General features: G+C 42.0%; 1 protein-coding gene across 1 annotated transcript in view; it reads right to left on the bottom strand.

Annotated features, from left to right (window-relative positions):
* The window catches only part of sel1l (SEL1L adaptor subunit of SYVN1 ubiquitin ligase), a 43,727-nt gene that overhangs the window by 13,621 nt on the left and 12,244 nt on the right, over positions 1 to 17,862 (bottom strand). Inside the window, exons 2-10 of the mRNA XM_078406848.1 lie at positions 14,332 to 14,366; positions 10,692 to 10,842; positions 7,798 to 7,956; positions 6,288 to 6,393; positions 3,882 to 4,044; positions 2,228 to 2,281; positions 2,073 to 2,132; positions 1,515 to 1,596; positions 621 to 775 (exon numbers count right to left, since the gene is read on the bottom strand). Coding sequence (XP_078262974.1) covers positions 621 to 775; positions 1,515 to 1,596; positions 2,073 to 2,132; positions 2,228 to 2,281; positions 3,882 to 4,044; positions 6,288 to 6,393; positions 7,798 to 7,956; positions 10,692 to 10,842; positions 14,332 to 14,366 — 965 coding nt within the window. The remainder of the gene's footprint in view (positions 1 to 620; positions 776 to 1,514; positions 1,597 to 2,072; positions 2,133 to 2,227; positions 2,282 to 3,881; positions 4,045 to 6,287; positions 6,394 to 7,797; positions 7,957 to 10,691; positions 10,843 to 14,331; positions 14,367 to 17,862) is intronic.

The following is a 17,862-nucleotide window of genomic DNA, read 5'->3' as shown; positions in this document are numbered from 1 at the left end:
TGGTGGCGCTGCAGGAGCAGCTGCGACCCGCCTTCGGAGGCTTCTTCGGCCGTGGGCCCGTTGATATACGAAGCTCGCAGCACCCTGGGTGGGGGCCGACATCGGGAGCTCCGGCAGCGGCATCGCCCGCCCTGAATCGCGGGGCTTGGGTCGGCCCGCCGCGGACCTTTCACAGTCCGGCGAGGCCTGGAACGTGGCAACTTCAACAGCCCGACCGTGGGAGAAGACAGCAGGGGAAGAGAAAATACATTCTGGCCTTCCATCACAGTGAGGAGATGACTGGAGGAGACTCACTGTGATGAATGTTTATTTTTTGTTTTGTGTTGGTTTGTGATTGTGTGTGTAATTGCTTATTTTTATTGCTCTTATTGTTGGCCTGTGGGTGACGAAATCTCGTCCAAAAGACTTGTTTTTTTGGATGACAATAAAGGTTATTCTGATTCTGATGTATTTGTCTTTTTGCTGACTGGTTGACAATAAACTAAACCACCTACAAGCTTGCACCAGAATCCCCTCCAAAATAGTTTTTCTATCTAGGTTAATAGGAAATAATGCAAAACCTGTATTTCACTGAATTTAGACTTTACCAAGCCAGACATTTTCAGATTATGTTACAGTACCTGTGCTTGGACATCTCCCTTTTCAGCCAGGAATTGGTAATATTGAATTAAATCATCTTCCAGCATTCCACTGCTAACACCAGAGTTCTCAGCTTCATCAAGAAGACGAATTCTCTGAACAACATTACCACCAGTCAAAGACACGTCACTGGCAACTAAAGGAAAAAAAAGTTTCAAAACGGGCGAGTTACTTTTACCAACACGTTTGGAAGACAGGCTATTAGCAAGCTTCTGTTTAATGTCAGTTCCAGAATTACACAATGAATTACAAAACAATTTCTGCCAGTAAAAGCAGCCAGAGTGTACATATCCCTGTACCACCTACCATATCCTACAATTTTTAAGGCAAATAAAACTAGATTTTGGAAATTTGAACTGAAATCTGGAAATCTGAACTAAAATCTGGAAATGGTCAACTCAGGCAATATCTATAGAAAACTAAATAGTTAATGCTTCAGGTCGGAGACTCTTCTGATAAAGATAGGACCTCTAGAACAAAAAATGTCACCAATTTTGCCATTCAATTAGACCAGTAATACTACGCCATCGAATGGTGTTCCATGTCCTTAAGTTTAGTTAACAAAAAAGTCTGATTAAAATCAATTGACCTAGCATCACTTACTAATTTGTTTGTCTTCCAAATCTTATGCCACCTTTTGGATGGGGAAAATGTTTCGCAAGGCTACAGGTTGTGTACATTCTCCCCTAATCTGGACTTCCAAAAAACAATGACAGTTTGTTCATCTATTCAATTTCCTTAGACATGTTCCTTATCTCCAAAGAGGGCCACTCTTGCATTCCAAATCCCACTAAATCTCTGCTTACACAGGAAGAGCGTGCACTATTTTTTTTTAAATAGAAAGCCCAGCATTAAAGGTCAATTTCATTGCTTACCATAATTCGCCACCAGCTTGTAATGAGTTAGTGCAGATTCACAGCTCTGTGGAACTCCGATGCCAGCCCAATACCTATAACCCTGAAGAATTGAAAAGGAATGCATTACATGCCCATTTGTTGTTATAACACAAGATCCATAGAAACCATCAGTGGTGCAGCAGTATGGTTACTGCCTTATAGCTCCAGGGACCAGAGTTCTATCCTGCTATGGGTGCTGTTTGCACAGAGTTTGTATGTTCTCCCTGCCACAGTGGGGGGGTTTTTCCAAGTGCTCCAGATTCCCCACACATCCCAAAAAGTCATATAGATTTGTAGGTTAATTAACTTTGGTAAGATTGTAAATTGTTCTTAGTGTGTAGGAGCGTGTACGGGGCTGGTCGGCATGGACTGGGTGGGCCGAAGGGCCAGTTTCTGCGCTGTATCACTAAAGTCTAAATGAACAAAAGTGTAATTAATTTACATGCCCATTTTCTTTTCAGTTTTGACAAATCTGCTTCTTTGGATAAGATGCAAAAATCTACTCTGCGCAGGTTGATGCAACATGGGATTACTTACCAAAATCATGTGTGACAACAGGTTTCCTCCAAGTGCTCCAAACGTGTAAAATACCAATGCCTTTAATCATAAAGGTAAAATAATGAGTGCTCTCCTAATAAAACCTTTTAAAAACACATTCAACAGGAAGGTAGATTAGCCTTTTTTTTTAGTACCTTGGCTTGACTTGAATGGACACCCACACCAGATGCATAAATGAATCCAAGTGCCTAAACAGAAAAGGTTGTTAGTATGTTGGGATAACATCTGATAAATTCACCAACGTGCATCTTGAGGATACTCAGTTTAGACTCATTTGCACTGCCGCCTCATCTCAAGAGACCTGGGTTTGACCCCTCACCCTCGGGTGCTGTTTGTGCTGCTAGATTTATTGGCCAGGTGTTTAGTGCAGGTATGCGCTCAAATAAAAGACCAGAAAAGCAGGAGCAACTCAGCGAGTCAGGCAGCGTCTCTAGAGAAAAGGAATAAGTGATGTTTTGGGGCGAGACCCTTCTTCATTACTCATTGTCACCTAGCCCACAGCCAACAATGGACTTTGAAGTGGTGCACCCAAATAAAGTTGGCCAAGTGAAAAGCAACAAGTTACAGAAGTGGAAGGAAAATGTACCTGCCTATACCCCAGTGGGCCAAATTACAATCTCCTGTGTTATAAGCAGTTAATTGGGGAAGAGGAGTCAAAGATTTAAGGGATCATATGCACAGTAGCTTTTGATGGATGACAGTGGTACAGTGGGCTAGGGATTGTTTAAAACACCAAGTGGCACAGCTGGTAGAGCTGCTGTCTCACAGCACCAGAGACCCGGGCTCAATCTTGACCTCGGGTGCTGTCGGATGTAGTTTGCATGTTCTCCCATGACCATGTAGGTTTCCTCAGGGTGCTCAGGTCACCTCCTACATCCCAAAGACATGCTGGTTTACAGGTGAATTGTAAATTAACCCTAGTGCAGGGAGTGGATGAGAAAGTGGGATAGCAGCACTTGCGCGAATGGGTGATCGATGGTCGACGTGGACACTGGACCGAAGAGCCTGTTTCCATGCTGTATCTAAACTAAAGCGGCTCAAGCATGCATTAAGGAAAAGGTTTCAGATTTTCCCAGAGACATGCACAGAAGTCTGTAGGTGGAATTAAATATCCAAAACTATAGCTCTATGCTCTGGCAGGTGAGTGAAGCAATATGCTGGATTATTTGGGCAGGGAGAAGTTTAGAAGATTCAATCAAAATTCTCTCACCCTTCACTCAATTCAAATCAGCAATTAATATTACCAAATCAAATAGTACAAAATTATTTATAACTTGGCAAAGCAATAATCACAAGGCATTTTTATTCTGAAGCATCTGGGGGGGAAAAAAGATTTAAAAGCTTGATTATTGCCCATTTCAGATACGATGTCCACAGACAGTTAATAAGTAGAACTTCAGATTTTAAACTACATAGTAAAAAACAGCTTTAAATTTTAAAAAGTTGTAGCTCTAAAAAGGAACAATGCAACAGATCTATGTTACACCCCGTTACTATTTAACTTCAAATTACTGTCACTGCAATAAACTGCAGCAAGAGTCAACGAATAAAGATTGTGTAGTTAAAGCAAAGGCAGACACAAAATGCTGGAATAACTCAGAGGGACAGGCAGCATCCCTGGAGAGAAGGAATGGGTGACGTTTCGGGTCAAGACCCTTCTTCAGACTCTGAAGAAGTGTCTCGACCCGAAACGTCACCCATTCCTTCTCTCCAGAGATGCTGTCTGTCCCTCTGAGTTTGTGTCTACCGTGGAGTTCTTTCCTACACGTGTAGTTAAAGCACACCTACTGTTTGACCTTTTGGCGACCCCAGCGCAGCAAGCATTTCAAAGTCATTCTTTGCAGTTCCAATGTCCAATTGCAGGTAATCGCCCAGTAGCATGGCATAGCCAACTTTCTCCATGGCCTTGGTACTCCCCATGTCAGCTGCTTTCACAAGTATTTGATAGCCTCTGAATTTAAAGTGAAATTTAAAAAAAATACATGGATGCAACAACAATATACTATAATGGAAGCATTGGTGGTGATCAGAATACTATGTTTCTGATGAATTGCACACAATTCACTAAATGCGCTGATGCCAATAGCTGTTCTATCAACTCTGCATTCTTCTGCATTGTGCTAAAAGCATAATGAATCCATTGTACCATCACCCCATGCCATTTTACTATCCACAATGTTGATACGAAATTGACAGCATTATAGTGAACTCAACACCCGAGGTTTATCAAATTCTCAATGATCATGAGTTCAAACAATTTAAACATCAGCGAGGCCATGTTCAATCCGACACACTAACATTGCAGGGATTGTGCTTTAACCTCATGGCTACACTTAGCTGGATTATTGGAGTGGAGGCTTCCATATATCCATGGCAATTTACAGGGCCTGGGGTAGCAGTGCCAGAGAATCACTTTAAGCAGGATCCAGCAGAATGGAAGACAAGATACATGAGTATTGACTTCCAGCACAATTTCAACTCTTGCAATAAACTTTCCAGATATTGAAAACGAAAGATACATTAAAGTGCTGGAGCACCTCTGCAGGTCAGACAGCAGCCCTGGAGAAAATGGATAGGCTAGGTTTTGGGCCAAGAACTTTTTTTTTAGATAGAGCCCAGTCTAAAGAGTCCTGAACTAAAAGGTAATCTATCCATGTTCTCCAGGGATGCTGCCTGAACTGCCGAGTTACTCCAGCACTTTGCATCATCCTTTCTAAACCAGCATCTGCAGTTCCTTGTTTCTACAAAGATACTTTGAACACAGGAAGACTGACCGGCAACAGTTCCTTTTGGAAACTCCCTACGCACCCAAACTTGATCCAACATTAATAATTCTCCCAGAGGCCAAACACCAAAGGACCATGAAGAATCAATGGTACTAGGGAGTTTTAACTGGCACATTCAAGATTGTCAATTATTGATTAAGTAAAACTTAACTAGACCACTTTCATCCATCGGGGATGGAAAATGAATTTGTCATGCTACTCCCTGGTTTGAAGATGCATTACCACAGCTGCCATGTTACTGGATGTAACTATGGGTCTCGGACCAAATGGACAAATTGTAGTTTGAATTCTCCCACAGCATTTGCGGAAATTTAACTTCAATCCACATTTGGTGAATGAAGTTAAGAGTTTGTTTCAGTAATAGTGACAGGAATTAAGATGATTCACCTAGCTCATGTACTTTGGGGAATTAAGTCTGCCATGCCAATCCAATCAGGTCGATGTTCGACTCTCGATCCCAATACGATTGAACCATAACCATCCTCCAAAATGGCCCAGCAACTTGGTTCAATGGCCGATAGAGGGTTTGACAAATGTCAACCTTGCTGGTGGTACACATCTAATCCTCTTCATGTCGTAGTGAAGAGGCTTGCGTGCCCCCAAGATTCCGAGAGCGATGCCTTCGGAAGCACTAGCTTCTGGTAGGGCCACCCATGGCGGTAAGGTCGAAGATGAGGGTCCAGATTAAGAACGATCCAACGTACAAGACTTCAATGGCGGACAAAGTTATCTTGAACTCAACGGCTATGAAGGCGGATGAAGGCTGCAACAGATCTATCAGCTCCAATCGCCTTGGTTTCCTTGCCATTGGAATTAGTTGATTGATTTGTGAAGAACCGTGTGCTCCTTGGAGTGCAACATCAAGTGCACGTTAAACATACAAACGTACGGGGGGTCTTCGTTCTGACATCGGAACATAGACCATCATCCTCGACCCGAGGGATAGCCACGACAACAGATCTAATAAATGAGCCATCGGATTAGAGCACCTCTCTCAAAAAAAATCCATGCCTTGAGGAAAGGCCTGCTTTAGGAATCGGTTGGATTAATTAGAGGGATTAAAACATTCTAGGACCAGATGGCACAGTCTCAGACTAAAAGAACATACCTTTAGAAAGGAGATGGAGGAATTTATTTAGCCAGAGGTTGGTGAATCTATGGAATTCATGACCACAGATGGCTGTGGAGGTCAATTATTTCGGTATTTTTAAAGCTGAGATTGATGGGTTCTTGATTAGTAATGGTGTCAAAGCTTATGCAGAGAAGGCAAGAGAATGGGCTTGAGAGGGAAAGATGGATCAGCCATGATTGAATGGCAGAGCAGACTTGATGGGCTGAATGGCCTAATTCTGCTCCTATGTCTTATGAGAACAATGAGCTATTCCGAATAGAAAATCAGAATACTTACTCTTTCTTTAGATTTTTTCTACTTGTGCCATTAATCAGTTTCATTCCCGTATGATAAATTTTCTCGGCTTCCTGTGCAAACTTCCTTTGACTGGCTTCTTCATCAGCTAGAATAGAGGTGTTAGAGCAAGTGTGTGAAGGACCAACTAGAGTTTTAATTGTAAAATTACCACTGCAATAACACAAGGGTTCTTGGCATTCTATAAATTAAAATAAATTAACTTGTAGACGCAAAACCTCTAGATTCGGGAATCGATTTAAATATTTGGCGCCTTGTCTAGATTTCAGGTAGATTGTCAAAATCAAAATCATGCAAACTCGGCCTAGAACTGAAAGATTTGCTTGGAGAGATAATGGAACAAGAGAAAAGAAAGCAATAAAGATAAATGACATCAAATTCCTGCAAGATGAGTTTTTGTTTTAAACAAATTACAGTGCCAATACATGCACTGGATGTGTAGCAAAATAAAATTACAGGCTGGCAAAAGGCAATTACATGTTCAATCAGGAAATGTAGACCAAATAGTGTTCACAGAACACCTGGTCCAATCATTTTATATCGTTATGAAAGCCAACCAGCATTTTGTAACTATAGATTCGCATTGTACTCATTATTGCAAATATTTCATGTTTATATCAATGGATAATCGAATGGTATGTTAGCATTCATAGCAAAAGGATTTGAGTATAGGAGCAGGGAGGTTCTACTGCAGTTGTACAGGGCATTGGTGAGACCACACCTGGAGTATTGCGTACAGTTTTGGTCTCCTAATCCGAGGAAAGACATTCTTGCCATAGAGGGAGTACAGAGAAGGTTCACCAGATTGATTCCTGGGATGGCAGGACTTTCATATGAAGAAAGACTGGATAGACTCGGCTTGTACTCGCTGGAATTTAGAAGATTGAGGGGGGATCTTATAGAAACTTACAAAATTCTTAAGGGGTTGGACAGGCTAGATGCAGGAAGATTGTTCCTGATGTTGGGGAAGTCCAGAACAAGGGGTCACAGTTTAAGGATAAGGGGGAAGTCTTTTAGGACCGAGATGAGAAAGTTTTTTTTCACACAGAGAGTGGTGAATCTGTGGAATTCTTTGCCACAGAAGGTGGTTGAGGCCAGTTCATTGGCTATATTTAAGAGGGAGTTAGATGTGGCCCTTGTGGCTAAAGGGATCAGGGGGTATGGAGAGAAGGCAGGTACAGGATACTGAGTTGGATGATCAGCCATGATCATATTGAATGGGCCGAATGGCCTACTCCTGCACCTACTTTCTATGTTTCTATAAATATGCTTCTTACAATTAAGATTCAAGGATAGTAACAGGACAGGAGAGGACAGGTTACAAGAGAATGGTGCCATTACATGGAAAGTAACAATTTGCCCAAATCCTACAACAGGCTGCAAAACTAGCACCGTCAACATTCAAGCTTTAGTACTTCGACGTTTTGCAAAGAGAGATTTGGTATATATATATATATAAAAAGCGCTTAAAAAAAAATAGAGAATCACCCACTTTCACAAAATCCCCATTTCTTGTCCTGATTAAAGTTGTTGGTTGTTGCACACCAGAGTCTGTCATCATCTCTTCCATCGGTAGTACAGCTTAGGTACTCCCGGTCCGTGAACAGGAAGGGAAACACACACAATTCACCGTCAGCAGTGCCACCAATTGCTATAGGATTTAAAGCAAAAAGTTTAATTTGATTTAAGCACAAATTAAGGAACAGAATTATTTTGCTTTACATGCCAGACTGCACAAACTGGAGTTTGATGAAAGGTCATTGACCTGTAGAGTTAGCCTCTCTGGAGCTGTTTCTTAGCCTAGTGTTAACAGCACTTTCTGTTTTCAATTCAGATTTCCAGTATTCGTCTGCTGCTTGCATATGTTACATTTGAAACCATTGAGTGGTCTTCCAATATTCAACATGGGAACCATTCAGCTCAGAGCTGGGTACGTTAAGTATAAAAAGATATATTAGATTAAATATAAAAGATACAAGAACGATAGAGTCACACAACATGGAAACAGGCCCTTTGGCCCAAATAGATCTAGCTGACCAAGATACCCCTTCTACACCAGTCCTTCCTGCCCACAGTTGGCCAGTATCCCTCTAAACATTTCCTATCCGTGTACCTGTCCAAGTGTGTTTTAAGTGCTGTTGTCGTAACTGCCTCAACCATTTCCTCTGGCAGGTCATTCCATATACTCAACACCTCCGAGTGGGAAAATTGCCCCTTAGTTCCCTATTAAATCTCGCCCCACGCACCTTAAACCCATGTTCTCTGGTTCTTGATTCCCTACGTTGGATAAAGACTGTGCTCTCACCCAAGCTTTTCCCCTCCTGATTTAATACACCTCCATAAGATCGCCCCTCGGACTCTTGTGCGCCAGTCAATTAAGTCCAAGGATGCCCAACCTTTCCTATAACTCAGGCCCTCAAACCCAGGCAGCATAATACAAAAGGAGCAAGGTACATTCCATAGTGTTTACGTGTGTCTGCCTTAGGTGTGTGGGTTTTTCAAATGGTCCAGAAAGATTGTTTGGCTATTAAACTCATGCATTGTGGAGAAGACTGCCCAGTAAAAATAACATTTTGCTAGCCAAGTTATTGACATTTGTAATGCACACTTTATGACTAGCTTCCAATTTCAGATCTAACATATACAAAATGACTCAACAACAACTTGCATCCAATGTCACAAACAAAATTAAACTGGATTTAAATCAGGCGATCACATCAACATTCCCTATAGCTATTCATAGATTTAACAGGGCACCTTTACACGGTTCAATTCAAAGTAAACTTTGGTTGAAAATAGCAGTAAAGGTTTTACTCAAAAATGTTAATTCTGTAATAAATATGCAGCCTTTGGCCAATTGCATGGGATACCTCCCAGCTTAACTCGAAGTGACATTAAAACGTTAAGTATCAACATAAAGCTGAACTGATTGAGCAATCAAAGGAAACGTTTCACATCAAGTTTCACATCAAGCCTTCCCTCTCAAGCCTTTGCATTATGTACAGAAACTCCCTTTGCATACGTGGCATAACATTAATTATGGACGTGAAGAACCAAACACCTGCTTACATTACTGCTGACCACATCTCATTATAGCATGCAAGTGATAAGATCAAATCTTATTTTTAGACGGAAGAGTTTCACAGAGAGTCAAATAAAAGCTGTAGGGCTCAGCAGCAAATTTTACTCTGGTAGGCAACCAACAGTAAATTAGAAGGTAGACCATTTGTGAAACTAACAACAAAAAAATGGTTTTATCTGCTAGTTTAATAAAGGCTCTACATCGCAACCCCACTTAACAGACCAACTTTCAGTACATTAGTTCACTGGCACTCCATTTTTTCAAATTTTAAACTACATTGACTTTGCAGATTGAATTCTACAAGAAAAATTATCAGGCTGTTGTATGAATGACAATAGCCATTTATATTGTCATGTTATGGTCAATGCAGAGTATTCACTTCATGTTACTCATTCAACGACAGAATTTCAAGACAGAAATCCAAAGTGAATGATCATCTCTTCCTAAGGAACCATATACTTTAGATATAACAGAGTCATGCAACAACTGCAGATGACTTGCCCTAGTGGGGGCAGCTAGGGAACAGTTACAAAGCCCCAGTCATAAGCGAGAAGGGCGATGGGCATAGGTTAAGGTTGGGAATGACAGGGGTCACTTCTTCTGGTGGAAAAAGAATCCTTGGCTCCCTTGTTCTAATAGCAACCTCATCACATGTGTAATAGTGTAGTCCCAGCACTGCTATAAAGTTTTGGCCTTTGCTACAATAAGCAATACAGAAGATAAACAATGGGGTAGTACAGCGTCGTTGAGCACCAGCAACTCTATTGCACTGGGACCAATTATTCAAAAATTGTAAACAAGCCAACTACTTTCACATGACCTACGCACTCAGCCTTGCAGATCAATAAATAACCAGCATGAATAAGTGGCCTCGTAGTTCTGGCTTCCCTAAAGCAAACTCCTACAAAGTGCAGCTGCATTTGGCTCTATACCAGAAGAACCCAGAATGTAGTTAGGAAGGTAGGAAAGAGGGAGGAGGGAGGGGAGGAGAGGAGGTGGCTGATTAGGTCCATAGTAACTCCAGTGGGCTCCTTTATAACCTAGTGATAAAACCCATCATTTGAAAGTTCACAAAACAAAATTATATTTGGGACAGACAAATTGCAGGAGTAACTCAGTGGCAGCATCTTTGGAGAAAATGGATAGGTGATGTTTTGGATTGGGACCCTTCTTCCTATTCATTTTCTCCAGAGATGCTGTCTGACCAGTTGAATTATTCAAGCATTGTCCGTCTATCTTTGGTATAAACCAGCAACCGCAGTTCCATTTTATTACATTTTTATTAAATTATATTTGGGTCTTGCCTTTTTGAACATCTATTTCTGGGTTTACATCTTCTGATGCAGCTTCATCATCAGATTTACTTTCTCCAAAGTCTTCTGTGGAGTCCATGATCTGCCCAGCAACAACTCTAGTTCCTGCTGACTGGTCTATGTGTTCACTCTGTTGATCTGACTGAAAGGGAATGTGCAAATGTAGAATTCACATCACCTTAATGAGCATTAAATGCACTTTTAAATTAAAATGGCTAGAAGCAATGAAACTCCACCCAGAGAAGAGGAACTGTAGTGCCCTCCATAATGTTTGGGACAAAGACCCATCATTTATTTGCCTCTGTACTCCACAATTTGAGATTTGTAATAGAAAAAAAAAATCACATGTGGTTAAAGTGCACATTGACAGATTTTATTAAAGGGAATTTTTATACATTTTGGTTTCACCATGTAGAAATTACAGTTGTGTTTATACATCGTCCCCCCATTTCAGGGCACCATAATGTTTGGGACACATGGCTTCACAGGTGTCTGTAATTGCTCAGGTGTGTTTAAATGCCTCCTTAATGCAGGTATAAGAGAGTCTCAGCACCCAGTCTTTCCTCTAGCCTTTCCATCACATTTGGAAACTTTTATTGCTGTTTATCAACACGAGGACCAAAGTTGTGCCAATGAAAGTCAAAGAAGCCATTATCAGACTGAGAAACAAGAATAAAACTGTTAGAGACATCAGCCAAACCTTAGGCTTACTAAAATCAACTGCTTGGAACATCATTAAGAAAGAGAGCACTTACTAATCGCAAAGGCACTGGCAGGCCAAGGAAAACCTCCACAGCTGATGACAGAATTCTCTCTATAATAAAGAAAAATCCCGAAACACCTGTCCGACAGATCAGAAACACTCTTCAGGAGTCAGGTGAGGATTTGTCAATGACCACTGTCCGCAGAATAATTCATGAACAGAAATATGGAGGCTACACTGCAAGATGCAAACCACTGGTTAGCCGCAAAAATAGGATGGCCAGGTTACAGTTTGCCAAGAAGTACTTGAAAGAGCAACCGGAGTTCTGGGAAAAGGTTCTCTGGACAGATGAGACGAAGATTAACTTACACCAGAGTGATGGCAAGAGCAAAGTATGGAGGAGAGAAGGAACTGCACAAGATCCAAAGCATACCACCTCATGTGAAACACAGTGGTGGGGGTGTTATGGCCTGGGCATGTATGGCTGCTGAAGGTACTGGCTCACTTATATTCATTGATGATACAACTGCTGATGGTAGTAGCGTAATGAATTCTGAAGTATATAGACACATCCTATCTGCTCGTTCAAACAAATGCCTCAAAGCTCATTGGCCAGCAGTTCATTCTACAGCAAGACAATGATCCCAAACATACTGCAAAAGCAACAAAGGTGTTTTTCAAAGCTAAAAAAGTCAATTATTGAGTGGCCAAGTCATTCACTGGATCTGAAGCCAAGTGAGCATGCTTTTTATATGCTGAAGCGAAAACTGAAGAGGACTAGCCCCCAAAACAAGTATAAGCTAAAGATAGCTGCAATACAGGCCTGGCAGAGCATCACCAGAGAAGGCACCCAGCAACAGGTGATGTCCATGAATCGCAGACTTCAAGCAGTCATGGCATGCAAAGGATATGCAACAAAATACTAAACATGACTACTTTCATTTACATGACATTGCTGTGTCCCAAACATTATGGTGCCCTGAAATGGGGGGAACTATGTATAAACATTGCTGTAATTTCTACATGGTGAAACAAAAATATATTAAAATGGCCTTTATTAAAATCTGACAATGTGCACTTTAACCACATGTGATTTTTTTCTATTACAAATCTCAAATTGTGGAGTACAGAGGCAAATAACTAAATAATGGGACTTTGTCCCAAACATTATGGAGGGCACTGTAATTCAAAAGATACAAAATGGAAATGGGCCCCTTGGTCTACGCTGACCATTGATCACCTGTTCACACTAGTTCCATGTTATCCCACTTTCACATCCACTCATTACACACCAAGGGGATTTTGCAGAGGCCAATTAACCTACAAACCTGCACGTCTTTGGGATGTGGGAGGAACCCACAGCACCCAGAGCAAACCCAGTTACGAGGAGAATGTGCAAACTCCACACAGACAGTGTCCGAGGTCAGGATTTAACCCTGCTCCTTGGCAGAGGTAGCAGCTCTACCAGCTGTACCATCATGCTGCTATGAAAGATAACATGCGTGCCTGAGCAGTGGATGAGACTAAACATTTGGCTCTTAAACAAATGTTAGAAGCGGGCACTTTAAAGGCACTAAAAATTTCCCAAAAGGAATTGAAGCATGTTTATACACTGGCGCACTTGAAATTACAACATGAAAACAATTCAAAGCATTATTCTCCGATAACATTTCAGGTCAGAACCCTTCTTCAGACTGATTGTAAAGGGGAAGGAAGTTGCTCGAGAGCAGAGGCAGGATAAAGAGTGGCAGGTAAGATGGGGACACAGGCAAAGGGGGGGTTGTTAAGCAGATGGTTGGAACAATGTCCAGAGATTAAAACAAGGCAAGAGATAGTTGAGTTAAAGCGTTGCAAATGATGAATCTAGAGAAAAGAATGCAGGAGAGGGGGAGAAAAGTGCTAATTCAGGCAGGGTGGAGGGAAAGGTTATTAGCAGGTCAGCCTCAATCCTAAAAAAACATTTATGACATTCCAGTTATGGACCACTCTGCTGATTATATTATTCAAATAGGCCTTCTGACAGCACTGTTGCAACCAGCTTCATATCCTATCCCATTCCTTTCCTCGATGAAAAGCCTTTTTATTGTCCTTAAATAGGTAGAGGAAAATTTAAACATCAGTGCCGTTTGCAATAGTTCATTGCACAACTTTACTCCTCTCTGCACCAGATATTTATCTTTCAAGCAGCTATAATCACTCAATCTCTGCTGCAGCTTCTTAGAAAGGCAAGGTAAATACTCCCAACAGTATGAACATTGTACTCTGCAATTATAGGTGACCTTTAATTAGCCCTCCCCTCTTGTTACCTTTCTGGCTCACACACCGTTTCTTCCACCCCTCCTGTGTCCTATCTGGACTCACACCAGTTTCCTCCCTCCCCCCCACCCACTCCAACATTTCTTCCTCTGGTTACACAGTTCACAAGTCTTCATTCCTTGCCTCTTTCTTTCATCTCTAGCCTTTGACCCAACCATCTGCCTATCAAAACCCTCCCTCACCTGTGTTTACCTAGTGCAACAATGGACCATTGTGGGCTCCACCTTTCCTTGATCATAGTTACTTTTTTGCATATTATTCATTCATTTGTTCTATAAGTCTCTATATCACCATCTATATCTCTTGTTTCCCTTTCCCCTGACAGTCTGAAGGGTCTCGGCCCGAAACATCAGCCATTCCTTCTCTCCAGAGATGCTGCCTGACCCGCTGAGTTACTCCAGCTTTGTGTCTATCTTCGGTTTAAACCAGCATCTGCAGTTCCTTCCTACACATTACCTATTACCTGCCATGCTTTGCCTTGCCCTTCGTCCCTCGACCACCCTGCCCGTAACAATCAGTCTGAAGGGTCCCGACCCTAAACGTCATCCATCCACTGACCCACTGAGTTACTCCAGCACTTAGCTTTTTATTAAAGGAAAGATTAAAGTTTACCTTTGACTCCAGGGACTCATCAATCTCTTGTACATCTGAAAAAGAGCAGATATATATTAACATTACTTGAACGCAAAAACACAAGACAGTCATTTCAAAATCACATTTAAACCCCATTAAAATTAAATTTGCAATGATGTTATGGAAACAGCTGCTATTTGTTAACATTGAAGTTTCCAGTTATTTGAATATTAATATTTGCAGAACCCAAAGGCTAAGCTATGTTTACTTGTCTGCAGCATAGAAATTTCTACTCTTCATTCAGTCCATCCAAAAATGCCCAGTTAACACCATGACAAAAGGGCACATTAGGATAAAATAAACATCCTGATAAAGACAACAGCAAGTGATATGATTGTTCAAGGAAAATAATGCAAAATAAGACAAACTTAATCAGATTCTGCTGCTATTAAGATCCAGAAGCAATTAACATTCCATCCAACATACAATTGTTCAAAAGTTCATACTATGTCATACTAACAGGCTACTCAGTCCATCTCGCAGATGCTGGCTTCACATCAACCCCATTCCCTCACTTATTTTTCCAATAAGCTATTACCATCAATCTGCTTCCACTCTGGGGGATAATTTATTAATGCACAGTTGCCAAGCACCCACCATCTAACATATCATAGGATGTGGGAAGAAACCAAACCCGTTGGAGGGAACCCACATAGTCACAGTAAACATGCAAAGTCCACAGTCACCAGAGGCTTTTCTGAGACACGTCCTATGTATTTTTAATTCAGCTACAAGTGCACAAGATATTGTTGACTTAGCTTGGAGATACAGCCTTCGGCCCACCAAGTCCTCGCCGACCAGCGTTCATACTATGTGTAGGAAGTAACTAGTGATGCTGGTTTACACCGAAGATTGACAAAATGCTAGAGTAACTTAGCGGGACAGGCAGCATCTCTGGATAGAAGGAATGGGTGGCGTTTCAGTTTGAGACCTTTCTTCAGACTCTTCAGCATTCATACTAGTTCTATGATACCCCACTTTCTCATCTACTCGCTACGCAAGAGGCAATTTACAGAGGACAATTAACCTACAAGCATGCATGTCTTTGGGATGTGGGCTTGTTGAAATAATTAAAATCACCCTGCATTAAACGTTTGATGCAAGTAAAGGTCTCAAATAGATAAGGGCTTGTAGGTAGACACAAAATGCTGGAGTAACTCAGCGGGTCAGGCAGCATCTCGGGAGAGAAGGATTGGGTGACATTTCAGGTCGAGACCCTTCTTCAGACTGATGTCAGGGGAGGGGTCGGGACAAAGATAGGATATAGCCAGAAATAGGAAGAATAGTGGGAGAACTGGGAAGGGGGAGGGGATAGGGAGGGGAAGCAGGGACTACCTGAAGTTAGAGAAGTCAATGTTCATACCGCTGGGGTGTAAGCTGCCCATGCGAAATATGAGGTGCTGTTCCTCCAATTTGCGCTGGGCCTCACTCTGATAATGGAGGAGGCCCTTGACAGAAAGGTCAGATTGGGAATGGGAGGGGGAGTTGAAGTGCTGAGCCACCGGGAGATCAGGTTGCTTGAGTCGGACTGAGCGGAGGTGTTCAGCAAAACGATCGCCGAGCCTGCGCTTGGTCTCACCGATGTAGAGAAGTTGATATCTGGAGCAGCGGAAACAATAGATGAGGTTGGAGGAGGTGCAGGTGAATCTCTGCCTCACCTGGAAAGACTGTTTGGGTCCTTGGATGGAGTCGAGGGGGGAGGCAAAGGGACAGGTATGTTTAAGGGTTTGATATGTTTTGGGCCTCATATCGGAGGATGTGCTGGTGTTGAAGGTGGTTTAGAGAATGATCCTGGGGCTATTTGGCTAACACACTAGGAGTGTTTGCTGGCTCTGGGCCTATACTTGGGGAATCACATTGAAACCTATCAGATAATGGTTCTCAATTCGCAACTGGTGTCAGGCAAAGATTACAGGGAGAAGACAGAAGAACGAGGCTGAGGGGGAAATAGATCAGCCATGATCTAGAGAGTGGACTGGATGGATTGAATCACTTAACTGTGCTCTTATGACCTGAAGGGCATTATGACAGTTCCACTCAACCTCAGAATGCCAGGATTTATACTTTTAGGGGGAAAAGCCTGTAACCGTTCACGATAAGGTTACACTGTTAAATGGAAAACGTTAGTGACAGCTTCTGGAAAAACACCAGTAATAATCAGATGGACAAATTTGATAATGCAACAGGACAAGGAGTTCCCTATTGTTAGAAGAACAAGACGTACAAACCCAAATAAGTCAATTGGCCAAAACAGGTTTTTGCCACGGAATCTTTACATACTGTTATGTAACCACTTACAGGCAGTGGTTTGGCTCACTAAACAAAATCTCTTCAAAGACAGCAGAGTAGTGAAAATGTAATATTTACTTCTCATCAGGCCCAGTCAGCTTTATGGGCGGCATGGATGCGCAGCGGTAGAGTTGCTGCCTTACAGCACCAGAGCCGGGTTCAATCCTGACTATGGGTGCAGTCTGTACGTTCCCCCGTGGGTTTTCTCTGGGATCTCCAGTTTCCGCACATTCCAAATGCATACAGGTTTGTAGGTTAATTGGCTTGGTGTAATTGTAATTCCTAGTGTGTGTAGTAGGATAGTGCGTGTGCGGGGATCGCTGGTCGGTGCGGACTTGGTGAGCCAAAGGGCCTGCTTCTGTGCTGTATCTCTAAACTAAATCTTGCAAAACAAACATCACATTCCTTCTGGTGCAAGGCAGACATTTTTGCAATGTTTTAACTGTGTTATAGCTAGAAGTTCGCCAGTAACTAGTCTGTTAATGTTAACTATAAACCTATTGGCATTGATTAATTCACACCAAGCTTCTCGCTTTTATTTGGCTTTAAGGCATATTTTTACTTTTGGTTAATAAATTTGGGATACATCAACTTTGGCTCCGAATGCAACTAACAGAACAAGTACAAATTAATTCCCACCAAGATAAATGTTTACTTGTGGTTTGATACTTCGCTTGCAAGAACACCAGGTTTAGAGGAGAAAGATTTAATCGGAACCCAAAGGGTAGTTTTCCCCCATACAGAGGGTGGTAGGGAAATGGAACGAGCTGCCAGAAGAGGTTTGTAGGAAGGAACTGCAGATATTGGTTTGCACTGAAGATAGACAAAATGCTGGAATAACACGGGTAAGGCAGCATCTCCGGAGAAAAGGAGACGTTTTGGTTTGGAACGTCTGAAGAAGCATTCTGACCTGAAATGTCACCCATTCCTTTTCTCCAGAAATGCTGCCTGACCCACTGAGTTCCTCCAGCATTTTGTGTCTGTGAACATCTGTGTCAGGGGTTTCTATGGCACTGTAGTTCCAAGTACAAAAATGTGCTGCACGGATGTGTTATTCATAAAAATGAGTGGAGAATAAATGATATTCATTTGAAATAATCTTTCACAATCTTAAGATATGCCTTGCAACTAAAATGAGTTAACCATTTATAACTGTGGTCACCGCCTGACACGCGAGTTACTCCAGCATTTCCGTGTCTATTGCCAGAAGAGGCAATTGCG

This window comes from Rhinoraja longicauda, chromosome 10 (assembly GCF_053455715.1).
Source record: "Rhinoraja longicauda isolate Sanriku21f chromosome 10, sRhiLon1.1, whole genome shotgun sequence".
Classification (NCBI taxonomy): domain Eukaryota; kingdom Metazoa; phylum Chordata; class Chondrichthyes; order Rajiformes; family Arhynchobatidae; genus Rhinoraja; species Rhinoraja longicauda.
The sequence above is the reverse complement of the archived record's forward strand: the minus strand, read 5'-3'. Positions and strand labels throughout refer to the sequence as shown.